Source organism: Dermacentor variabilis, chromosome 1 (genome assembly GCF_050947875.1).
Source record: "Dermacentor variabilis isolate Ectoservices chromosome 1, ASM5094787v1, whole genome shotgun sequence".
Taxonomy (NCBI): Eukaryota; Metazoa; Arthropoda; class Arachnida; order Ixodida; family Ixodidae; genus Dermacentor; species Dermacentor variabilis.
This window is the reverse complement of record NC_134568.1, coordinates 224185246-224207019: the sequence shown is the minus strand read 5'-3', so window position 1 is coordinate 224207019 and position 21774 is coordinate 224185246. Positions and strand designations below refer to the sequence as shown.

The 21774-nt window shown below is 49.0% G+C and overlaps 1 protein-coding gene across 8 annotated transcripts in view; it reads right to left on the bottom strand.

Annotated features, from left to right (window-relative positions):
• vimar (visceral mesodermal armadillo-repeats) overlaps positions 1 to 21774 on the bottom strand; it is a 386590-nt gene that overhangs the window by 41821 nt on the left and 322995 nt on the right. For 3 of the 8 annotated variants that reach the window (XR_012822810.1, XR_012822809.1, XR_012822820.1), the window contains one exon: positions 17505 to 17616. The exons of 1 other annotated variant lie outside the window; for it this stretch is intronic. Coding sequence is in view for 1 of the 7 variants with exons in the window: in XM_075669705.1 (XP_075525820.1) it covers positions 16618 to 16681; positions 17535 to 17616 (146 nt within the window). In the remaining 6 variants the exon portion in view is untranslated. Of the gene's footprint in view, positions 1 to 16442; positions 16682 to 17504; positions 17617 to 17712; positions 17816 to 21774 lie in introns of those variants that run through there. 4 more of the 8 variants (XM_075669705.1, XR_012822811.1, XM_075669733.1 and 1 more) reach the window with 4 other exon arrangements.

The following is a 21774-nucleotide window of genomic DNA, read 5'->3' as shown; positions in this document are numbered from 1 at the left end:
CAGGGCGTGCTCCAGCACCTTGCCCGTGCAAGACGCGAGCAAGACGTGCTGGAGGTTGTCCGTGTCCGGCGGCTTCGCCAGCCTGGGGATCAGGATGTGCTTGGATGTCTTCCACTGCTTTGGCAGCCCGCCCGCTCTTCAGCACTTGTTGAAGTATTTTGCGAGGTTCTCAATCTAGCCGTCGTGGAGGTTCTTGAGCGCCTTGTTCGTGACGAGGTTCGGGTCAGCTGCCGACGGGCTGTTGAGGTCATGCAGGACTGCGCGGGCCTCCTCGACGTCGATGCCTCGCGTTGGGTCGATGCTTCGCGTTGGGTAGGCCGCCGTACGGCGCCTGTTGTTCGGTGGGTGTAGACGGCAGGCATTTGTCGTTAATGCGCCTGGTGACTTCGTCGGAGCCGTGTACCGAGACCACCCGATGTATGAGCTTGGCGAGTCTGTCCCTTTGGTGCGACTTCGTCTTGGTTTCGTCGAGCAGGTGCCGCAGCAGGTTCCACGTCTTCCCGCTGTGCATCTGCCCGTCAGCGGCGTTGCAGATCTCGTTCCACTGTTGCGTGCAGAGCGCGTGGCACCGCTCTTCGATCGTTGGGTTGAGTTCCGCCGCCTTCTTTCTGAGTCTGCGGTTGAGCCGTTGTTTCTTCCAGCGATTGAGTATCGACTGTTTGGCTTCGACGAGATGCGCTAGCCGGCTGTCTACTTTGTCGACTTCCGCGTCCGTTTCAATTTCTTTGGTGGCGTCGCTTACGCTCTTGGTGATTTCGGCCGTCCACGAGTCGATGTCTTCGATCTCGCCGTCACTGTTTCTCTTCTGGCTTCTGGCGTCTTGGAAGGCATCGCAGTCTATCCGTCTGTGTGTTTTGATGCTGGTGTCGTTGTGTTCCAGCATGCCGATTTCCACGATGGTGTGGTCGCTACCGAGGTCGGTCCCCGTGTTTCTCCAGGTGATTGCGCCCCGGACGTCGTTCTTGACGAACGTGAGGTCCATAGTGGTGTCCCGGGACACGGAGTTACCGATTCTCGTCGGATGCGTCAGGTCCGTGATGAGGGTGAAGTCGAGTTCCGTGGCGTCTTGGTACCGGTCGCGGCCCTTTACTGTGTACTGTTTGAATCGCACCGCTGGTACGAGTTGTTGGGAACTCGGCGCTGACGCCCGTTGTTGCACCTGGGTCGCAAGCCCCAAGGGTAGCGTTGGCCTGGCGGCCTGGGGTACAACTGGAAGCATCCGAAGGTCCCGGCAAAGCATGAGTCGACTGATAACAACAAAACAACTTGTTTATTCTAACATCGCAAAGAGTTGGCGGGCAGGTTGACCGAAGTAGAGAGACGGGAGAGCACGTTACTCAACAGAAGAAATCGGAGCCCTCCTTTGGCGTCCGGGGGCAGCTGCTTTTATACTCTCGCAGTTGAGGGCAAGAAGGAACCCCTCTATAGACGAGCACGTGACGGTGCCGCTCGGACACAATGGGATAAGGTGGCGCAGCGTCGTGTCGGCACCACTCGGACCCCCCCTTGCTTCACAGTTGTTGGGAGCTCCTCTCCCCGGCTGCCGCGCTTCGACAAGCGTGGGCACAATGGGAAGAGAAGGAGGAGCAGCCGTCGTGTCGGCGCCGCTCGGACCCCCTTGCTTCACAGTTGTTGGGAGCTCCTCTCCCCGGCTGCCGCGCTTCGACAAGCGTGGGCACAATGGGAAGAGAAGGAGGAGCAGCCGTCGTGTCGGCGCCGCTCGGACCCCCTTGCTTCACAGTTGTTGGGAGCTCCTCTCCCCGGCTGCCGCGCTTCGACAAGCGTGGGCACCAATATGCACATACACTCACACACGCACATGAAGACACGTGGCATCGGAACATGCCTGGACGCGCTTGGCAGGGAGGCGTAGCGGCGGCGCCGAACGGGCCAAAATGTCTGCCGCTTTGAACGAAGCCCTGGCGTCTGTTGTATCCTCGCCGGCTTTACCGCGCGTCGTAGGCGAAACGTAACAGACCGCCCCGCCGGGGGAAGGAGATCCCGATGGACAGGGGACTGCATCCGCTGTCCGGAGGGATGTCGCTCGATGATGCTCATAACCGAAGTCGGGCGTCCCTCGACGTTTCTTGAGCGCAGCGCACAGAGAAGGCCTCGTTCTCTCGTTCAGGTTCGCACGGGACACTGCAAAGTGACTTCGGGAGAGTTCACATTTTTGTCCTCGTTCCCGGCAAGCGTTAGAACTACGCTGAAACTCAACCGCTCAGTCAGCAAGCACGGCACAACCCTCACTAAGCCCTGCCAGGCTCTTTCCCCTTTTATACCACTGCCTAGTTCCTTACAGTAGTCTAGCAGCACTCAGAACGCGTCCACAAATTGGAAAATTGCACTAGAAAGCATATCATCACTTTGAAACACTAAACAAAAGCAATATGTTAAAAATCCTGCCTCAGGAAGAAAAACATCAGTAACAAACAATTTTGAGGCTGATTCCTACGTTAGGGGCTTCGACTCAAGCCATCGGCGTTACCGTTGAGACTCCCCTTTTTGTAACGCACCTCAAAGGAATATTGTTGCAAAGCGAGGCTCCAGCGCAGGAGGCGGCCATTTTTGGGAGAGATGGTCTGCAGCCATTGGAGAGGGCAGTGATCCGTCTCAATGATAAACCTCGAGCCGGCTAGATAGCATGACAATTTCTGAACGGCCCACACGAGACACGCACACTCTTTCTCGGTGGCGCTATACGCCTGCTCACGACTGGTCAGCTTACGACTAGCATACAGGACGGGGTGTTCTACTTCTCCATTTTCCCGTTGGCACAGTACAACGCCCATGCCTCGCTCACTAGCATCGCACTGAACAACGAACCCTTTTGTATAGTCTGGCGATCGTAGCACAGGCTGGCTTGTTAGGGCACTCTTTAGGGCGCTAAAAGCTCTTTCCTTTGTCTCGTCCCATACGACTGTTTGGGGCTCTGTTTTTCTTAGAGCATCCGTCAGGGGAGCCGCGATATCAGAGTACCTGGGGATGTACCTCTGATAGTAGCCGGCGACACCTAAGAACGACCGAATACCGGTCTTCGTGCGCGGTTGCGGGAAGTCTCGCACAGCGGCCACCTTTATTTCAGAGGGGCGGCGACGACCCTGACCAATCACGTGACCGAGGTAGACAACCTCGGCCTGTGCTAACTGGCACTTGGGAGCCTTGACTGTCAAGCCCGCTTCGCGCAGGCGGGTTAGCACTGCCCGCAAGTGTGCCATATGCTCAGACCAGGATGCGGAGAATATCGCTACGTCGTCTAGATACGGTAAAGCGAATTCTTGCTGTCCCCGCAACACTTTATCCATGAGGCTTGAAAAACAGTATGGCGCGTTCTTCAAACCAAAACTCAACACTTTAGGACGGAATGTTCCCATTGGTGAAATGAACGCCGCATACCTACTAGCCTCTTCTGTAAGTGGAACCTGCCAATAACCCCTGACAAGATCTAGGGTGGAAATAAACTGAGCGCTACTAACTTTCTCAAGGCGCTCCTCGATGTTAGGGATCGGATAAATTTGATCCTTAGTGATGGAATTAAGCCTGCGGTAGTCGACGCAAGGACGAGGTTCCTTGCCCGGTACCTCAACTAAAATCAAAGGGGAGGTATAATCACTCTCACCTGCCTCAATAACACCGAGCTGTAGCATTTTCTTTACCTCAGCCTCCATAATATCGCTCTGGCGGGGTGACACCCGGTACGCCTTGGATCGTACTGGCTCTGGGGAGGTAAGTTCTATGTCATGAGTAAGGACAGAAGTCCTACCAGGCCTCTCAGAGAACAGACCTTGAAACTCTTGTAAGAGCTGGTGTAGTTCGGTTTTCTGCTCAGGCGACAGCGGTGATCCACTGACTAAGTCACTAATGACTTGGTCGGTGTCTTCCCTGTTCGTCACTGAACCTAGTCCCGGAAGCTCGACCGGAAGCTCTTCAGGAACGTTTACCATCATGCACACTACTGCTTCCCTTTGTCTATAAGGTTTGAGCAGATTACAGTGGTAAACTTGCTGTGCTTTCCGCTTTCCTGGCAGACTCACCACGTAGTTAACGTCCGACAGTTTCTGAACAATTCGTGCTGGGCCCTCCCACTGCACGTCTAGTTTGTTGTTTAGCGATGTGCGCAATATCATGACCTCATCGCCCACCTCAAAACGACGGGCCCTGGCTGTCCGATCATAATAAACCTTGGCCCTCTGCTGGGCCTTTGCCATTGCTTCACCTGACAACTCCTGTGCCCTTCTTAAGCGTTCGAGGAGCTTAAGCACGTACTCCACCACGACTGGGTCGTCGCCCCTGCCTTCCCACGATTCTCGAAGCATGCGAAGCGGAGATCGCAGCGAGCGACCGTACACCAGTTCAGCTGGCGAAAACCCCGTAGCTGCATGCGGCGCGGTCCGTAATGCAAACATCACCCCAGGCAGACACAGCTCCCAGTCAGTTTGATGTTCAAAACACAAGGCTCTCAACACGCGCTTCATGACGGAGTGGAGCTTCTCAACGGAATTCGACTGTGGGTGGTACACTGAGCTGTGTAACAGCTTTACCCCACACCTTTCGAGAAAAGTTGTCGTCAAAGCGCTAGTAAACACTGTACCCTGATCTGATTGGATTTCCGCAGGAAAACCAACTCGCGCAAATATGGACAGTAGTGCATTGACTATCTCAACTGAGCTGAGTTCTTTAAGCGGCACTGCTTCAGGGAACTTTGTCGCTGGGCAGATCACAGTCAAAATGTGTCTGTACCCTGTGGCTGTTACCGGCAGAGGTCCCACTGTATCAATAACGAGCCGTCTAAAAGGCTCCGTAATGATAGGTACCAATCTCAACGGCGCCCTTGATTTGTCCCCTGGTTTGCCCACCCGCTGACAGGTGTCACATGTCCTCACGAAATGGTCTACGTCCCGAAAACACCCTGGCCAATAGTACTCTTGCAAGAGACGGTCCTTAGTTTTCTTAACTCCTAGGTGTCCGGACCACGAACCCCCGTGCGACAAGCGCAACAGATCCTGACGATAGCATTGAGGCACGATCAGCTGATCGAACTCCACTCCTCGGCGGTCTAGATACTTCCGGTACAGGACTCCACCTCTTTCCACAAAACGCGCATTTTTCCTGGCGATACCTTCCTTGACATTGCAGCGCACGTTTTCTAGGCTGCCATCCTTTTTTTGCTCGGCTATCAAAGCCGACCGGCTGACTTTTAGCAACCTATTAAGTCCATCTGACGTAGGCGTGATGAGCAAATCTGCAGATAGCTCTTCTAACTTTCCCGCATCGGGAATTTCCTCTCCAGTATCTGGTGTCTTTAACGTTACAGACTCAATTTTATTCAGTTCGGGCGTGCTCTGAATATCGGCTTGCTGCGCCTCTGACCCTTTTTCATTGTTTGACACCGTCGGCCCCGCAACTACCGCCTTTGCAGCGAGCTCCCGAACCTTCGATCTGGTTAATGCCTGAACGCTAGCCTCACCAAACAAAAGCCCCTTCTCGCGCAGGAGGTGATCGGACCTGTTCGAAAATAGGTACGGGTACTGGGGGGGCAGCATAGATGACACTGCCGCCTCCGTCTCAAGCGCTCCGAAAGGTCCTTCAATAAGCACTTTTGCTACGGGCAGACACACGCTATGAGCTTCCACGGCTTGCTTGATCCATGCGCACTCGCCCGTGAACATATCGGGTTCTACGTAGGAGGGGTGAACTACATCCATTGTAGCTGCGGAATCGCGAAGCACTCGGCACTCTTTCCCGTTCACGAGGAGGTCTCGCATGTAAGGCTCGAGAAGCTTCATGTTCTCGTCAGTGCTGCATATTGACAAAAACACAACTTTTGGTGTTGTTTCCGGACACTGCGCCGAAAAGTGACCCGGCTTCTGGCACGTATAACAAACGCGCGCTTGCCTCGTCTCGAACCGCTTTCTGCGTTCGGCTTCGGTTGCCGCCGTCTCCTTTCGTTCGTTTTGCCGCCGTCTCCGCCGTCTCCTTTCATCCGCACTACGCGTGTCGCCCCTTTCTCTCATGGGCGTGAACTTCGGCCTCTCAAACTTGGAGCCAAATTCACCCTTTTGACCGTCCTTAGCTCCGCGAGCCCGACGCGTCACAAACTCCTCGGCTAGCTCAGCGGCTCTAGCCACCGTACAAACGTCTGGCCTATCCAAGACCCAGTACCGCACGTTCTCAGGTAACCGACTATAAAACTGTTCCAGCCCGAAGCACTGCAGAACTTTATCGTGGTCACCAAACGCTTTCTCTTCTTTGAGCCACTCCTGCATGTTTGACATTAGCCTGTACGCAAACTCTGTGTATGACTCACTTCTGCCTTTCTCATTTTCCCGAAACTTCCGACGGAAAGCCTCCGCTGACAGCCGGTACTTTTTTAGCAGACTCGATTTCACTTTGTCGAAATCCTCTGCCTCCTCTCTATCCAAGCGAGCGACTACGTCGGCCGCCTCGCCGGGTAACAAAGTGAGCAAGCGCTGAGGCCACGTTTCCCGAGAGAACCCCTGCTTCTCGCACGTTCGCTCGAAGTTAACCAGGAACAAACCAATGTCCTCTCCAAGCTTAAACGGCCGCATCAGGTCAGTCATTTTGAACAATACTCGTTCTCCTGCACCGTGTGCCTGACTTCCATTACGAGCGCGTTCCATCTCAATCTCGAGACGCTTCATTTCCAACGCGTGTTGACGGTCGCGCTCTTCTTTTTTCTCTTGTTGCTCTCGCTCTTTTTGTTCTTTAAGTTCGCTCTCCTGTCTTTTTGCCGTCTCCCTCTCCTCAATGGTCTCAAGGCATTCCGACAGCTCGTCATCCTCAGCTTCTAACTCAAGAATAGCCCTTAGCAGTTCTGGTTTTCTGAGTTTGTCTGAGACATCCAGACCCAACTCTCTTGCAAGCTCCAGCAATTTCGGTTTGCGCAACGACTTCAAATCCATGGCTGCTCTGAATGCTGCTTTCTCTACTGCCTATTATTGTCTTGCCGCAATCTAACCCGGCAGCAACGACAACCACAATTACCAGCTCTGTTTCTGACACTAACAAAAGCCTGGCAAAGCTCAGAAGAAGAAAGTCCCGCACTCACCAAACCTCGCAGCCAAGAGTTCAGCGCAGTCGTTCCGCTGCAGGCAACCAGTCATCACACAGGGCTCGTTGCACTGCTCCCGGATGGTCGGTGAGCTGCTCAGCATACAGTCAACTGCATCTCTTCGCTGCTGGCCTCCGTTGTCGCGATCTCACCGCTGGCAGACAGTTGTTGTAATCGCACCGCTGGTACGAGTTGTTGGGAACTCGGCGCTGACGCCCGTTGTTGCACCTGGGTCGCAAGCCCCAAGGGTAGCGTTGGCCTGGCGGCCTGGGGTACAACTGGAAGCATCCGAAGGTCCCGGCAAAGCATGAGTCGACTGATAACAACAAAACAACTTGTTTATTCTAACATCGCAAAGAGTTGGCGGTCAGGTTGACCGAAGTAGAGAGACGGGAGAGCACGTTACTCAACAGAAGAAATCGGAGCCCTCCTTTGGCGTCCGGGGGCAGCTGCTTTTATACTCTCGCAGTTGAGGGCAAGAAGGAACCCCTCTATAGACGAGCACGTGACGGTGCCGCTCGGGCACAATGGGATAAGGTGGCGCAGCGTCGTGTCGGCGCCACTCGGACCCCCCCTTGCTTCACAGTTGTTGGGAGCTCCTCTCCCCGGCTGCCGCGCTTCGACAAGCGTGGGCACAATGGGAAGAGAAGGAGGAGCAGCCGTCGTGTCGGCGCCGCTCGGACCCCCTTGCTTCACAGTTGTTGGGAGCTCCTCTCCCCGGCTGCCGCGCTTCGACAAGCGTGGGCACCAATATGCACATACACTCACACACGCACACGAAGACACGTGGCATCGGAACATGCCTGGACGCGCTTGGCAGGGAGGCGTAGCGGCGGCGCCGAACGGGCCAAAATGTCTGCCGCTTTGAACGAAGCCCTGGCGTCTGTTGTATCCTCGCCGGCTTTACCGCGCGTCGTAGGCGAAACGTAACAGTACTTGCTGTAGCCCCAGGCAGGGTTCATCGCGTTGAAGGCGCCGCACGCGATCAGCGTCTTGCGGCCCGCTGCGGTGCTGGCTCTATGCAGTAATGTCTTGAATCTGTTTTCTCTGCGATGGGTTGCTGTAGACGTTGGGCGGAAATATGCTTCCTTTTCTCTTCTTGCCCGGGATGATATCGGTGAGTGTGTGCTCGATCATGATATTGCTTTGCGGCTCGTGTTCGACGAACGTGAGTCCCTTCCTGACCAGGGTGCACTGGCCTCTCCCGTCGGACGGGCCCTTGTGCACTCTGTAGCCGGGGAGGGACGGTGCGTCAGTTAGTGTTTCTTGTAATAGTATAACGTCCGGCTTGAGTGCGGCATGTGCGATGTGCTGTTGGATGACTACCTTCTTCCTTCTGAGGCCGCGACAGTTCCACTGCCGCGCTGTTACACCTGCTGCTGCTTGTGTTGCGTTGGCGACCATGATTGCGCTGGCGTGTACGGGGTTCCCTGGTTGGGTGGATGTTGGGCGAACAAGGGCGCAAATGTCGGGTGGCTCACTATCGGCTGTAGGGTCCTTTCGATGTAGGCGAATCTGTTCGTGTTCTCGGCTTGATACCTCTCCATTGTTTGTTTCATTGCTGTCACTGCTGCGATGTTCGCCGTGATTAGCTGTTCCGAGTTTGGTGAATCTCGCTTCGAATTTGGCTTCGAGGTTGTCGATGCGATCGTTTTATGTTTGCTTGAGCGTGACCTCGACGGCTCGCTTCTTCGGTGCCGGTTCCTCTACGGCTGTCTCCTGGGTGTTCGGGGTAGTTTCCTCGGTTTTGCTTGTGCTTGGCGTGGATCTCTGTAGAGGCTCGTTGTTGCATAGCAGCAACTGAGGAATCTCGGTGATCTCTCTCGTGAGGTTGTTGATGGTCGTTCGCAACGCCGCATTCTCTTGTTTTAGTGTGTCATTGGCTTCTCGCACCTTGTTCATATCATCTTTCTTCGTGGCTTCGGTGATTTTCTGCGCGTTCCTTACGTTGCTCCCTTTTGCTGCGTCGACCCAGCTCACTTGCTCACGTGATTGTGACCTTTTCCTGCTGAGGCTTCTCTTGCATCAGCTGCTGTCTCTGGATTTAGGCGCGCGGTTCTCCGATGGGGTCCTTGACTTTCGCGCAGCTGGAGGCTTGTCGAGTGGCGGGAAATCGCTCTCCGGCAGTAGCTGGCGTTCGGCCTGTCGGCGCTCCCATTGTCGCTTGCGCAGTACGTGGGGGATCTTGTATTTCGCCTTGCACGTTCGGTCTCCGGTCGGGTGTTCGTCCCCGCACAACTTACATTTTGGGGTACAGCGATGGTATTCTTTAGGTTTCGCGAGTCCGCAGGCCAGGCACGTCATGAGTGTGGGGGTCGGTCACACGTCCCTGCGGTGTCCCACTCGGCCGCACTGCTGGCAAACTTCGATCTACATATCGTCGCTTTATTATGCCTTTGTTCATTCTCATATTAACTATAACATTTAATCATGGAGAACCATTTATAAGAGTCACCTAAATTCATTGAAAGTCATTCAAAATCGAGCTATTCGCCTAATAACATTTTCACCTAGTAGCATTAGCGCAAATCAGCTGTTACATGCACATAATATTTTGAATGTGAATGACCTTGTTAAATATAACCTGGCCATATTTATTTTTAGGGCATTAAGCAATGATATTCCAATAACCATCATACCAAAGACATCCCTTACTAATATAAACAATACTAGATTTGCAGGCAATATGAGCTTCATTTTACCGTTAGTTCGCACCAACTATGGTAAGAAGTCATTACACTTTTCAGCTTTATCTCTCTGGAACAGATTACCATTCCCTTTAAAATTGTTCAAAGCTCACAGATTTCGTACAGAACTTAAGCATTTGCTTTTATCTTCCGCTGACTTGCCCATTTGAGTATAGTATGTGTTGTATTTTTAACTTTCACTTTGTTTATATATTTGTCTCCCGCATATTTCTTTACTTTTTACTTCTTAAGCTCCCTTTGCAGTTTCACCGTTTGTTGATTAATGCGAAGCCTTGTTATTGTTTAATAAATTCATCTGCTGCTTTTCTGTTCATTTATGCCTTGTCTCCTAAAAACTTTTATTATCGTAAATTTTACATGTCGCCATTGTTGTTTGTATTATTAATTCTAGTCATCATGCACAGGAGGTCCCATTTCAGTTTCTAACTACGGGACCTCCTTCTGTATATACTTATCATGTAATTATCCCCATTTTTCTCATGAATAAAACAGATTCTGATTCTGAATGAATAAACTGATTCTGATAGCATAAGAGGGGCCGTCTGCAGGCGCACAATGCGTGAAGGACGGGGCAGGCGAAACAGTGACCACAATACCGGCGCAACATAGGCGAGGTTGGCGACAGTAGACCTTTCCGGCAGTAGTAGTGGCTCAGGAGTCGTGTTAAGGGCAGTGAGGCTGGCATAGCCACGCGAGAACCGGACCAAGCAAGATGCGAGTGCAAGTCCTCGAGAAATGCAACGCGGGGAAGGTAAAGCCAATGCGCCTCCGTCGACAATGACTCTTGCCTCGATGGTGAGAACAATTTCTTCGCCTGGTGGGAAAATAAATTCCGCTGCTTCAATGATGTTGGGACACGGGAAATCGAAAACGGGAGAAGTATCGGTGTCACTGGTGTGAATCCTTGGGTCACTGTCCAGTAGGATAAATGGGAGCGTCATTGGCACCACATAGAACCGGACCAACATACGGCGTTTGCACTTCTCGCAGGTGGGAGCACAGTTCGCGATCGATAACAGAAATGGTGGCTCCTGTATCTACAAGGGCTATATATATATATATATATATATATATATATATATATATATATATATATATGTATATATGTATGTATGTATGTATGTATGTGTGTATGTATGTATGTATGTGTGTATGTATGTATGTGTGTATGTATGTGTGTGCGTGTGCGTGTGTGCGTGTGTGTGTGTGTGTGTGTGTGTGTGTGTGTGTGTGTGTGTGTGTGTGTGTGTGTGTGTGTGTGTGTGTTCACAACATCAGCAAAGCACATTGATGAACATGAGGCAAGAGAGGAAAGACGGACTCATATGCACTTGGTAATCAACACTGAAACGGTACTTCGACCTATTCAATACATTTTTTGGAAGAACTTGTTTAAAGCAATTTTCGGAATATTTATTATCCAAGTCTAGAAAATTACCTATTTAGAAGACTTGGTACTTGGCATTCAATATGCTGCCGTCCATTGGTACTTCTAATCTTGGCGTTCTTATGGTCTGTGTGTAGTATTGGATACATCGAGACGCGGAGTACAGCTTATAATTTTGGAAGATATACAAAAACAGCCTGAGACAATAAATTTGGTTAGCTCTCAATATGAAATGCTTCAATAATAGCGGACGCGTGTTGCGATATTGCGGATGACTATGATATCCCTCAAACATTGGTAGTACCTTTTTTTGTAATGTGATTAACGTAGTGTAATTTTGAGCAGTGGTTTCACCCCATATCAACAAACAGTAACTGAGCCGCGTATAGAAAAGTATATACTATAATACTTTCTTAAACCAAAGTGGTAATAACGGACTCAATTTATACATACATCCAACGAGTCTACATAATTCTACTGCTAACTTATCTTTGTGTTGATTCTAGGACAGGTCTTTCAGGAACCACACCCCTATAAATTTGTGAACCTTAACTTGCTCCAACATCGGGCCTTCAAAGGAAACGTGCAAGGTGAAATTCCGCGCCTTATATATGGGTACTAACAGCTTGTATTTAGTTTTGCTCGTGTTAAGTCTTGTCAATCTGAAGCAAACAAAAAAGCTGATTTAAATATGTATTTACACTCCTTTCAAGGCCAGAGATAGAATCACCGGCAACAAAAAAGAAAGAATTAGTGTCTTCGGCGTACATGATCAATTTTGGAGAATCCGGAACTCGACACAGGTCATTTGCATAAATTATAAATAGCCATTGCCCGAGTATGGATGCTTGTGCTACACCTTTTTTAAACCGAGCGCGAGAAGAGGATTCTTGACTTGTAACTACATGCTGATACCGGTCTGTTAAAGAGCCCCTCACCAGGTCTGGTCATCTTGAGCTGGCAAGCGCAGAGCATACATTGCGCGATAACGATCGTGTCTGCAAAGCATTACATCGCTACGCGCCGCGGAAAGATCTGAAATTTCAAACCGAACGCCGTTTTCCCCTCTCGCCCCAAGCCGGAAGGTGACGTACACGTGCTAGTGCGCCTACGTACACGTGTTTGTGCTGTGACGTCAACCGTGGTGACACGTCACTTCGAAAATTATTCAAGGCAACATTTGTTATTTGCGTAATTCGTTGCTTGAATAGACGAATTAAAGCTCAGAGAAATAATAAAACACACAAACCGAATGTTTGCATGTTTTTGTTTTACTTCACACCGCAGCAAGGCAGATGTACTTCTGTTTCGTCTGCCTGCTCCCACGTCGTGTAGTAGCGCGCGCAGACACCGAAACTATGTCATTTTCTACCGTGTTCCAGCGCGGGATCGTGCTCTGCGATCCGCTTGTGTCTGCCTCAGTATTTGTGTAGCCCTGACTTATGCCGCTAGTCAGGTGTCCTCGTGCACAGCGCGCAAAATCGTGCGCTGCGCGAAACGAGACAATCACAACAGCTCGCGCGCGACGCCGTCAGCGGAAGTGCGCCGCACCGCAAAAAAAAGCGAGGAGAAAAAGAAAAAAAAAAACGAAGGCCGGGCCCGTGGCGTATGCGTCCCGCGATCTTCGAGGACCGGTATGGGAGATCGCAAGGAAGGAATTTCGCTTGCGGAGGCTAGGCGGGGCAAGTGGAGAGAGTGTCTCGCTTGGCAGTGGAGCTCGCCTCCTGAAATCATGGGTTCGCGGCACTGAAATATTCCTAGCTCGGCTATTAATGAGCCGATATGAAAAAAAAAATGCGTCAGAACGCTCCCTAGAGGACACGTAGCAACTTCCAGCGCATAACCAAAATTTGCTATGGGGCCTGTTGCGGGGCCCTTTATGTAATTTTGTAATAGCTTATATGCATTGCCGCGGACGCCGCACTTATTCAGTTTGGCTAGAAGAACACTATGGCACACCGTATCGAATGCTGTGTACAGTTTTTTTTAAATTTTCTATTATCTCAGAGAGAGAGAGAGAAATTTATTTAAGAAAGGCAGAGAGGTTGGCCTGATTTATAGCTTGCTCTAGCCTGCTACTCTACACCGCGGGAAAGGAACCGGTAGGCAAATTTTTGTAAAAAGCAGCGCAAGATCGGCTCATTTACTTTTCTGAAAGCCAAACTGGGCCCAACATATGGCATTGTATTTACTAAAAATATTTGTAACCTATTATTAATTGCGCTTTCAAACACTTCCGACAGAACCGGTAGTACCGATGTAGGAATTAGCTATCTCTTGCTTATTACCACCCTTAACGATTGGGCACACACGAGCGCGATTCTCAAATGGTCGAGAAATATGACATCCGAGAAAGGTAAATTAATAATGTGTGAGAGCACAGGTGATGATAAATCGACTACGCATTTTATTCGTATGTAATCATGAACCAACGCATTTTATTCGTATGTAATCATGAGCCAACTAGCCCTGCGGACTATATTGTTGAGAGATCGCATGCATTCCACCAAAGCAAGGCCCTGTCACGAGTGGTTCACTGGTTAGGGAGAGGAGTAATGCGAAAGACCGCTACCGCCATTGCTCGAGAACCGACGAGACGAAATCTAGGAGGGAACGGAGCGGCCTTGGCCGCTGTAGAAGAGGAGTGATGAAAGCGCGAACGCAAGCGAGGAGGGCTCACAGCGCGCGTTTTGTAGAGTTTTATCGACTGCTCCTCTCGTGTGTATAGCTTCGCAGGCCAGAGGTCGCGACGTTGGCTGTGAGGGGCGAGTGGTAATCACCCGCATGGACGCTGCAAGCAAAGATCGATCTTGTTGGGAGAAAGGATGGAGTCGAAACTCCGCCATGTCATCAATCTGCAGAGGGCTAGACGCAGTCTTTACTGCATTCCTCAGAGTCTTCTGGTCAACAGGCACCGTTGCGTGTTCATTGCGCGCTGCTTACGGCTCCAGCTGGAGAAAATACCATGACGCACTGTTGTATGTATTAAGAACAACAATGCGACGCTGCTGGGACCCTGCATTGTGTATACCTCAGTACGCAAGTACATATAGCACACTGCTGTGCGCCATTGAGTCAGTGGTTCAAAGGTCGTCCGAGGATGCACAAGTGTTCTTGCTGCCTATTTGCATATAGGTATTTAATAACACCTCAAATGCCACAGGTGAGGTGGCGTTTAAAGATTTCTTTACTAAATCAAGATTTCAATGGAGCGATGACATGCAGGGCGTCAGAGTGGAGCCCGAAGTCAGTGAATCGACCATTCCAGTTCTGCGCGGTTAGCACGAGAAAGGCGCGAAGGTGCGCTGTGCGCAGTGAGAGTGAACAGCGTGCGCGATGGCCTATGCGGCTCGACTCCAGAAGCGGTGAGCACTGTTAACTATGTTCTCATACAGTGCCTTACTATAACGCGCGTCTGGAACAAAAAGCGTGCCACCGCTCGTCCATTATTTGACAGTCAGTATAAAAACGCTAGAAGCCGCGACACCTCCTTTCGCACCATTCGCGAACCTCCCAGGAACATTCGACCTTGCACACACGCAAAAGATGCTCTTTTATTTTTTTGTTTCAGTTCGTCAAATAACCTCTCCCTCTTTGCACACACACACACACACACACACACACACACACACACACACACACACACACACACACACACACACACACACACACACACACACACACACACACACACACACACACACACACACACATATATATATATATATATATATATAATGGAGAATACCTTAGTAACTTGCGCTTCGCTGATGATATTGCCTTGCTTAGTAACTCAGGGGACCAACTGCAATGCATGCTCACTGACCTGGAGAGGCAAAGCAGAAGAGTGGGTCTAAAAATTAATATGCAGAAAACTAAAGTAATGCTTAACAGTCTCGGGAGAGAACAGCAATTTACAATAGGCAGCGAGGCACTGGAAGTCGTAAGGGAATACATCTACTTAGGGCAGGTAGTGACGGCGGATCCGGATCATGAGACGGAAATAATCAGAAGAATAAGAATGGGCTGGAGTGCGTTTGGCAGGCATTCCCAAATCATGAACAGCAGGTTGCCGTTATTCCTCAAGAGAAAAGTATATAATAGCTGTGTCTTACCAGTACTCACGTAAGGGGCAGAAACCTGGAGGCTTACGAAAAGGGTTCTACTTAAATTGAGGACGATGCAACGAGCTATGGAAAGAAGAATGATAGGTGTAACGTTAAGGGATAAGAAAAGGGCAGATTGGGTTAGGGAACAAACGCCAGTTAATGATATCTTAGTTGAAATCAAGAAAAAGAAATGGGGCGTGGGCAGGACACGTAATGAGGAGGGAAGATTACCGATGGTCATTAAGAGTTACCGAATGGATTCCAAGGGTAGGGAAGCGTAGCAGAGGGCGGCAGAAAGTTAGGTGGGCGGATGAGATTAAGAAGTTTGCAGGGACAACATGGCCACAATTAGTACATGACCGGGGTAGTTGGAGAAGTATGGGAGAGGCCTTTGCCCTGCAGTGGGCGTAACCAGGCTGATGATCATATATATATATATATATATATATATATATATATATATATATATATATATATATACGGAAGAACAGCAAGTCAGGCAATTTTTCTTTTCATTATTAGGTGTGTGTGTGTGTGTGTGTGTAACCAGAAGATAAATCCTGTTTTCTACCCATTGGGGTACGGGGTAGGGCGATGTATAAAGGTAGGAATAATAGAGAGAGAGGGAGAGAAACAGAGCACACGCACACAGTCAAGGCCGTTCGCAGCGCAGGATCAGAGTTAACACTTGCAGTGCTAAAGTCGCTTGCCTAAGGTCTTTGTTTGTAAACATTCAAACAAAGCATTCGCAGCGCTCTGCTGCGACGGCTTATGAGGTCAGTAGTGCAAAATGATTTGTTTTCACAATGGCCTGTCGCCAATACGCTAGCGCAGTTGTAAGCGATTGTCTTTGTGCACTACCCGCCGTGGTTGCTCAGTGGCTATGGTGTTGGGCTGCTGAGCACGAGGTCGCGGGATCGAATCCCGGCCACGGCGGCCGCATTTCGATGGGGGCGAAATGCGAAAACACCCGTGTGCTTAGATTTAGGTGCACGTTAAAGAACCCCAGGTGGTCAAAATTTCCGGAGTCCTCCACTACGGCGTGCTTCATAATCAGAAAGTGGTTTTGGCACGTAAAACCCCAAATATTATTATTATGTCTTTGTGCACTGTTTCGAGGCCAGTCGCACAAAACGTGTTCAAGTGTTTCCTCGCGACCACAGTCATCACCAGCAGCGTTCCTAGCCATTCCAGCACGCAAGGCAAAATATTTTGTGAACGCTACTCCAAGTCGTAGCCGACACAGCAGGGTAGCATCGAGTTGGCCGATTCCTGGCGGGATGCACAGGTGGAGCGAGGAGTCCTGGTGGTGCAGTCTGTTGTTTCGTAAACTTCGTGTGCTCAGGAAGGAAGGAGAAAAGCAGAAGGCAGGGAGGTTAACCAGAATAACGTCCGGTTGGCTACCCTACACAGGGGAAATGGGAAAGGGAAAACGAAAATGGCAGGGAGAGAGAGGAGGGAAGGAAAGAACGAAATTAGCGGTGAGTTCACTGACGCGTGTGGTCTAATAGTAATTGCACTAATAGTCACAGACGTTCACACAAGCCCGTCGTTCTCGAGAAGCACAAAAGTGCCTTCACCGCTTTGTGGGCCGACGAGCGGTGGGGGCGGTGTTCCAGCAGCACCTGCACGGAAAGTGGCCGATTGTCCAGTTTTTGGAGAGCGTTAGCAAGTTCTTGTCTTTCTGGGGCATATCGTGGACAGTGGCACAGCAGGTGGTCGATATTTTCTTCGGTGACGCAGCATAGAGAACGTGAGGTACCGTGCCAGCATGCGAAATATTCTATAGCTGCATCTAACCGTGACAACGGTATCAATGCTTATGTGGTCTTCAAGCTCTCTGCATTGAAGCGCGGCAGTACGCGGTGTAGTAATCCGTGTCAGAAGGGATAATTAGCGTGCCAGTATTGAATGTCCACACTCGAGTGAACGCAGATGCTGTCCGGATTCAATGAAATAATGTAGTTTGTTTGCGGTTGAGAACAATAATGACACATGGTTCGTGCGGCAGAATCCAGAGGAAGTGATAGTGGCTGCGAATAGCTTCCTTAAAGAGCTAGTCATTCCTTGGTACTTAGATTTTGGGGCTCTTCGACATTGGTTTGCTCGCGGTGTGTTAGGACGCGAAACAAAGTGACATAAGACCAGGTTTGGAAAAGAAACACCATTATAAGTATAGAGGGCGAATGCGGGCAGCTCAGAGAGAGATACTTCATGCACATGAAAGGCAGAGAGGTCACCGGCAGTTGACATCCTACTTGAGATGAACAGGCAGATGTGGAGCTGGCCGGCTGATGTGATGTGCGTACAGCGCTGGCGCATTGGAACCATACCTGGCTGCTGCAACATAAAGATAAAATTTTATTATCACCACGAGAAACTGGAGATTGTTGGGAAAAACCTTCGTCTTACAGGGGACACATAGACGGACAACGACAATTATTCCCATATCGGGTTAGAATCCACACAGCAATGCTAGTCGTTGCGTCCAAACGAACACGGCCTTCGATTGCATGCTCACGGGCGTGTATCACCAAATCTGTCAGACAACGTAAGAGAAAAAAAAAGTTGGTGTGAGCACCTAATAATTTTGACCGTGAAAAGTCATTAATTAAAAAGCTTTTGTTTCTTTGTATTTGTATATTTACGTATTCGCTAACAAAATGGATATCCGCCCAAAAATATTTTTTGTTATCTTGCAGTTAAATACTACCTGCTTCTCTGGAATTCTGAGGAAATGCTCAGATAAATGTCGGAGAACTAGCTTGAACAACAACGAGGACTGCTCAAGGCAGTACGTAGGAAGGTAGCGGCCGGAGGTAATATCTGACGGAACAAGTGGTTGCTCCACAAATATGGAGTGGCCTATAGTACAACACGGACACGCGCACGTTCAACGACAATGCCACATTGACTTCAGATCTACATCGGGTACACCGTATGTACTCGTGTAAGACCTGAACTTGTTTTTTCGTCTTTATTTTTTAGCTCTTTAGAGACTATTGGTTTTACCTGCATGGCAGCCTTATTCAGAACAGCCCGCACGGTGCAGCGACATATACGCGGAATGTGCGGCCGCTGATGTACGGCGAAATAAAATTTATTCAGTAATGTTCGTCGCTGGCGCTGTTGGCATCGCTGAACTTCAGGAGTTCTTACGCACACGTATGGTGCGAGTGCCCTTTAAAAAAAGGATTCGTGTTTTAACTCGAAAGTCGGGCAGGGGGAAGGGAACACTTAGCCGAAAACGGGTCTTACACAAGTAAACGTGGTGAAAACGCCATGACGACTATCTGTTAGGAAAAGTACTTGGCAAATACTTCTGTTTTGAACCAGCAAATGAAACGTAGTCGTCGAAAATGAAATCGGCGTTATCTTTCACACTGCTCACGGGCGTGCGCTTCGCATTCATGTTAAAGGCAATTGGCGAGAGCAATTAACCTGTAGATCTTACTAATGCACCTTCTTTATTTCTACTAAAGCCAGAGCACTGAACCGAAGAGAGCCCCCCCGTAAACATACCGCAATCATCTATTTCGGTATGTGCATTTCACGGAACGTTTAGCTTAGCGCATCTTTTTCCAGATGCGCTAAGAGCACACTTTTTTCGAACTCGTTGGGTCCGATCAGTGAAACGACGCCTGTTGGATAGAAAACAGCTTAATTCTGAAGTGAAAGATGCCAAAGAACGGTACGCGCTCGAAGTTGGGTTTGGCCACTTCACTGGTGTCAAAGACTCATTGACCTTTTAGAATTTGAGCTCTTGATTCTTTCTTTCTTTCTTTCTTTCTTTCTTTCTTTCTTTCTTTCTTTCTTTCTTTCTTTCTTTCTTTCTTTCTTTCTTTCTTTCTTTCTTTCTTTCTCTCTTTCTTTCTTTCTTTCTTTCTTTCTTTCTTTCTTTCCTTGCTGCTGCCTAAAGCTCCTATATCATGCATTCTGTGCACACTCATTCATACATTTAATCCTAGTTTTGTGCGAGTTATTCGCGACTTTCCAACCACAAAGATTCGCCAAAATTGAAACACAAATCTACGACCTCGTAAAACAAAATTAAATTATGGGGTTTTACGTGCCAAAACCACCTTCTGATTACGAGGCACGCCGTAGTGGGAGACACCGGAGATTTCGACCACCTGGGGTTCCTTAACGTGCACCTAAATCTAAGTACCACGGGTGTTTTCGCATTTCGCCCCCATCGAAATGCGGCCGCCTTGACCATACGGCCTCGTTCACTTCAAATTGGCACGAGCCTGCGAGAAAATAAGTTGATGTTCTTTTAATTCTTTTTGTCCTTCTTCCTTCTAAATGATGGTGATGCAAGTGCTGAGCCACCCAATCTCAATATGAGAGGACTGAATTTAGCAAGCTGCTGCGCGAGTGTTATTTATGATGTGTTAATATAAGTGATAATATAATATACCAGCAAACTATCGCAGGAGACGAAAGATCTGATCAAGAAACGCCAATGTATGAAAGCATCTAACCCTACAGCTAGAATAGAACTGGCAGAACTTTCGAAGTTAATCAACAAGCGTAAGACAGCTGACATAAGGAAGTATAATATGGATAGAATTGAACATGCTCTCAGGAGCGGAGGAAGCCTAAAAACAGCGAACAAGAAACTAGGAATTGGCAAGAATCAGATGTATGCGTTAAGAGACAAAGCCGGCAATATCATTACTAATATGGATGAGATAGTTCAAGTGGCTGAGGAGTTCTATAGAGATTTATACAGTACCAGTGGCACCCACGACGATAATGGAAGAGAAAATAGTCTAGAGGAATTTGAAATCCCGAAGGTAACGCCGGAAGAAGTAAACAAAGCCTTAGGAGATATGCAAAGGGGGAAGGCAGCTGGGGAGGATCAGGTAACAGCAGATTTGTTGAAGGATGGTGGACAGATTGTTCTAGAAAAACTGGCCACCCTGTATACGCAATGCCTCATGACCTCGAGCGTACCGGAATCTTGGAAGAACGCTAACATAATCCTAATCCATAAGAAAGGGGACGCCAAAGACTTGAAAAATTATAGACCGATCAGCTTACTGTCCGTTGCCTACAAAGTATTTACTAAGGTAATTGCAAATAGAATCAGGAACACCTTTGACTTCTGTCAACCAAAGGACCAGGCAGGATTCCGTAAAGGCTACTCAACAATAGACCATATTCACACTATCAATCAAGTGATAGAGAAATGTGCAGAATATAAGCAACCGTTGTATATAGCTTTCATTGATTACGAGAAAGCGTTTGATTCAGTCGAAACCTCAACAGTCATGGAGGCATTACGGAATCAGGGTGTAGATGAGCGATATGTAAAAATACTGGAAGATATCTATAGCGGCTCCACAGCCACCGTATAGTCCTCCATAAAGCAAGCAACAAAATCCCAATAAAGAAAGGCGTCAGGCAGGGAGATACGATATCTCCAATGCTATTCACAGCGTGTTTACAGGAGGTATTCAGAGACCTGGATTGGGAAGAATTGGGGATAAAAGTTAATGGAGAATACCTTAGTAACTTGCGATTCGCTGATGATATTGCCTTGCTTAGTAACTCAGGGGACCAATTGCAATGCATGCTCACTGACCTGGAGAGGCAAAGCAGAAGAGTGGGTCTAAAAATTAATATGCAGAAAACTAAAGTAATGCTTAACAGTCTCGGGAGAGAACAGCAATTTACAATAGGCAGCGAGGCACTGGAAGTCGTAAGGGAATACATCTACTTAGGGCAGGTAGTGACGGCGGATCCGGATCATGAGACGGAAATAATCAGAAGAATAAGAATGGGCTGGAGTGCGTTTGGCAGGCATTCCCAAATCATGAACAGCAGGTTGCCGTTATTCCTCAAGAGAAAAGTATATAATAGCTGTGTCTTACCAGTACTCACCTACGGGGCAGAAACCTGGAGGCTTACGAACAGGGTTCTACTCAAATTGAGGACGACACAACGAGCTATGGAAAGAAGAATGATAGGTGTAACGTTAAGGGATAAGAAAAGAGCAGATTGGGTGAGGGAACAAACGCGAGTTAATGACATCTTAGTTGAGATCAAGAAAAAGAAATGGGCATGGGCAGGACATGTAATGAGGAGGGAAGATAACCGATGGTCATTAAGGGTTACGGACTGGATCCCAAGGGAAGGGAAGCGTAGCAGGGGGCGGCAGAAAGTCAGGTGGGCGGATGAGATTAAGAAGTTTGCAGGGACGGCATGGCCACAATTAGTACATGACCGGGGTTGTTTGAGAAGTATGGGAGAGGCCTTTGCCCTGCAGTGGGCGTAACCAGGCTGATGATGATGATGATGATGAATATAAGTGAAACTTTGGTTCATCGGAGCAATAAGTTTTCGATGCATAAACATCAGGGATGAAGGCTTTTCCATCTTTTAAGTTACTTGTAATGTGAAGTAAAAAACCTAATAATAAAACGAGTCCCGTGCAACTAAAAACTTTCTACCCCGATATATACGAGAGCGATATGTGCAAGCTATGCAAGT